The 4,540-nt window shown below is 41.6% G+C and overlaps 1 protein-coding gene across 1 annotated transcript; it reads left to right on the top strand.

Moving 5' to 3' along the window:
* Positions 1–1,589: 1,589 nt before the first annotated feature.
* LOC119340093 (SKP1-like protein 1) lies at positions 1,590–4,145 on the top strand. The gene is made up of 2 exons (XM_037612002.1): positions 1,590–2,043; positions 3,772–4,145. Exons 1-2 carry the CDS (start codon positions 1,687–1,689, stop codon positions 3,943–3,945), a joined length of 531 nt encoding a protein of 176 aa, XP_037467899.1. The 5' UTR covers positions 1,590–1,686; the 3' UTR covers positions 3,946–4,145.
* The last annotated feature ends 395 nt before the right edge of the window (positions 4,146–4,540 follow it).

Genomic DNA, 4,540 nt, shown 5'->3' with positions numbered 1-4,540 from the left:
CGCTGGAGGTGCCTACTACTACGTGCAGCCCGCTGACGACGACCAGGAGTAGTTTAGGAGGATCCGAGGCAGGAGGCCTGCGCCTCTTTCGATCTGTATCCCAGTTTGTGCTAGCCATCTTATGGCAACTTGTTTAACTTATGTCTGTACTCAGATATTGTTGCTTCCGCTGACTCGTCTATGATCGAGCACTTGTATTCGAGCCCTCGAGGCCCCTGGCTTGTATTATGATGCTTGTATGACTTATTTATGTTTTAGAGTTGTGTTGTGATATCTTTCCGTGAGTCCCTGATCTTGATCGTACACGTTTGCGTGCATGATTAGTGTACGATTGAATCGGGGGCGTCACACAAGGGTGCCTGTCGAGAGCGGCGTGTTGTCGGGGAAGGTTTTTGGGTGCGGGCAGCGGCCTGGGCAATGTCCAACCGGCCGGAACTGGGCGACAACGGTGAAGGCAGGGTGCCCGGGTGTCTTAGTTTTGGACGGGAGAGGAGGGTAATTGCCAATGTGCCACCGAATGACAGGCTAGGGGGAGGACAAGGACGGGCGTCGCGTGCGTCCACGTCATGTCCGTGCTGATGCAAACCCGACTCAAATCTTGTCCTGAAATGAGTCGCGAGCAGACAAAAAGCGGACACTCGCCCGTTTGCGTCGGCACATTGGGCCGCAGTTTGTGTTCATTTCGACCCAAACCGACGTGCACAGACAGAACGCGTCGGCGCATTGGAGTTGGTCTTAGACACCACCCTCATTGCAAGAAATGTGCACGCAGTGGCAAAGAAAAGATGCCAGACCAGGGGCACCCCACGCTCATAGGGGTGGGGAACGACCCAACATGGTTGGACGGTGGAGTGGCAGGCAGAAGGGGGCATCAAGAGTACTCCAACATCCTTTATAAGAGTAATTCGGTGATGGTCGATGTATCAACATGTAATATCCACATATTTCCTCCGGCTCGAAGCAGCCGCAAAAACAATATATGTGTACAAATTAAATATGTACCCCGTGAGCTAGCAGAAAGTACCCAACGAATCTTACATCGTTCATAGGGGTGAAGGTATACGCGTATGTACTATGTTCTGCTCGGTGACTCATACGTCTCAAACTTACCTATAATTTTTGATTGATTCATGCTATTATAATACCATCCATAGCAATTTATATTGTTTTTCTGAAATAAACTATAAATTCAATGCCGAGAGCCAGTTACTGTTTTTTGCATGTTTTTGATTTGACAGAAAATCATTCGGCATGCGTTAAGCCTGTCGATTCACAAAACAATAAATAGAAGTTCAACCTTCGCCATGTGGGCCAACTTATAAGGCGAACCCACATCCTGGGAAGGTGCTAAAGTTGTTCCAACCGAAGATACCAATGTTGTCTTCATCAAATTGGAAAATATGAATTTTCTAGTTTGACCCCTTTGAACTCGTAAAAAAATTGGTTTGATTTCATCTTGTTTTGTATTATTTGGCTTCGTTTCTTTCTGAGGCCCGTAAGCTACATATCTACCCATCCAAACGTTGCTCAATCGGCCCAAAATAAATTCCCCAAAAGCCCAATCAACCCTGCAACAAAACACCCCACCTTTCCTCCTTTCTTCCGCCGCCGCTAGAGTTTCCTCTTCTAGTTAGGGTTTCCTCGATCCCCAATTTCCCCACCCCAACCCTAGCTCCGATCCACCCGATGGCGGCCGCAGAGGGCAAGAAGAAGATCATCAAGCTCAAGAGTTCAGACGGTAAGGAGTTTGAGGTGGAGCAGGCGGTGGCCATGGAGTCGCAAATGATCCGGCACATGATCGAGGACGACTATACTGACAACGGCTTGTTGCTCCACAATGTCAACTCAAAGATCCTCTCCAAGGTCATTGAGTACTGCAACAAACACGTCCAAGCAAAGGCCACCGACACATCTGATTTTGGAGGAGGAGCTAGGCCGTTAGGTGCTACATCGGCTGTGCCTGCGGCGCCCACAGAGGACCTCAAAAACTGGGACGCCAATTTCGTCAAGGTCGACACGGCCACCATATTCGACCTCGCACTGGTGTGATTACTTTCCATCCTTTGATTTGTTCCTTGAAATTCTCTAGATCTATTTTTTTACTATCCCCCATTGATGGAATCAAGATTGTTTTTGTTTAGTTTGGCTTGTTACTTGTGTCTGATTGAGATTTGGATAGATTGGAATATGTCCTCGTACCTTCATCAAGGTAGATTTGACTCGATTGGATTAGGTTAGGTTACACAATGGATTAGGTTTAGGTCACAAAGAGTTGTTATTGGCGATGTAGAAAGCAGCCGACCATACATACTAACCCTAATAGCTAGGTTCGCGCATTATCTGGGGAGCTATATTAATTTACAGTTCCATGTTCATCTGGTCTAATATGCTTCACTATATATGAATAACCTAGAAACATTTTAAATTATTAGATTCACTATCATTTTGTTTGTAAACTACATATATGGGATGATGATTGAGTGGTTTCTCTTTCAATAACTTGCGGAAACATCAGACCACACAGAGCAATATATGGTCTGATGTTTCTATATTTGTCACTGTTGTTTCTAGATTTGAACCATGCATGAATGTCCATATCTAGTGTGAAATTATGATCTTGTATGCTAGACTTTAGTAGATCTGCTCTGAATTTGTTTAGTTATGTTGGTTTATCATAGATAGGGTGGTTTGTCGCATGTGTCATCCTTAGTTATAATACATAAATCCAATATCATACATTACTACTTTGATATTTGTAATTATGCATTGTAGATCACACACTTCTTTCTAATTTTGCTATCTATGTCTTTATTATCTTATAGGTTTCACTACTGGTCCATATGTCAACAATGAATGCCTTTTTCTTCTATCTAGCATCGAGTTACTATTTATTTTGCTGTATACATAGTGATAGCTAAATCACATGAACATGCTAATGTTTCTAACTTTGTATCAAATATTTATGATCTCAACTAATCTTTTAGATACCACTATTGATCCATGTCATCTATGAATGCCTTCTTCTATCTAGCATTGGTTGAGTATTGATTGTGGTTCTATTAACATTACATCCTTGTAGCTAAATCACGAGATGATACATTGTGCCTGTCCATGTTAGAAGTGATGATGCTTTCCATCGTTTGAAGTGAAACCACACATGACTTCCCATGGCCACTATAAAATCCTGATCTTGTTTGCAAGAGTTTAGCAGTATTTACTTTTAGTTTCTTTTCTTATAGTTATCTTATTTTATCATAGATAAGATTTCGATCTCACATGTGCCATCTTCACTTGCAATACATATTCCAGTTTCATATATTACTGACCCCTAAACACATGTTTTGTGTTGTGGTTTGATTTTACTATGATAGATAACTATGTTTCTAACTTTATTGTTATCGCTGCCTTTATCATCTGAGCCAATCTTTTAAATGCCACTATATTGATCCATATTGGCTATGAATGTGTTCATCTGCGTATCATTGCTTGACTGATGATTGTGGTGTACTAGCCATACATGTTGATATCCAAATTATTGGATGATGAATGCAATTGCCAATGCATTTTGAGAAGTGGTGCTTGTCATCTGAACCCATGTAGCTTATGCACTTACAAAATTATCATTTATCATGAGGAATGTATGTAGCTGTGTCTGACCTCACTCTATTTTGTGACAGTTATGTTAACTTTTCTTGACTATCGATCCATTTATGTTAACCCCTTTTTGCTCTGACGCACCATTATTCCTTTTGCTCTTTTGCCCCCTCTCAGGCTGCGAACCACCTCAACATCAGGGGGCTCCTAGACCTGACTTGCCAGACCGTCGCCGACATGATCACGGGAAAGACGCCAGAGGAGATCCGCAAGATCTTCAACATCAATGAGAAATTAAGACCCGAGGAGGAGGAGAAGATCCGCAGGGAAAACCAATGGGCCTTTGAGTAGAGGAACATCTAGGCCGCACTGAAGTAATGAACACTTAGTATTACCCATGTCTACATTTCAGTGTGCTTGTTTATGTCATAATGGTTGTAATGAACCAAGAGTCTATAAGGTGGTGTTGGTGAACTTATTCAGTGGTTATGTTTGCAAAAATAATATGGTGGTCATTAATTATCATTTGTCAAATGAATCGTTATTGTCAAGTTGATGTTTTGCTTGCTTATCATTATTTTTTCACTGATTTCCACCATGTGATTTGGGCTTCTTCGTTGGTTATTCATGTCTGTTTTGTTCATCGATCAAGATGCATGGATGCTCTTGTTACTTAAGAGACGGTCCTTGTTCTTCCCCTCTCTCTTTACAATCCTAATAAAATAAAAATAAAAGTTGTTGCTTAAATTATTTGAGGGATCAAACTAATTTTAGAAGACCTGAAATTTTTATGGTAACCACTTACGACCATGGCAAGGCCACACTAAAACATATAGGGTTTTAGGATTATATTTACAATTTTTTACAAAAAATCCATTTAAATGAATAAAAGAGTGATGTTATTCTCTACTGACTGCAGAACCACGCCGCACCAGAATCAGTTAAC

The sequence above is a fragment of the Triticum dicoccoides genome, chromosome 7B, assembly GCF_002162155.2.
Source record: "Triticum dicoccoides isolate Atlit2015 ecotype Zavitan chromosome 7B, WEW_v2.0, whole genome shotgun sequence".
Lineage (NCBI taxonomy): Eukaryota > Viridiplantae > Streptophyta > Magnoliopsida > Poales > Poaceae > Triticum > Triticum dicoccoides.
This window is presented reverse-complemented; position numbering and strand designations above follow the sequence as displayed.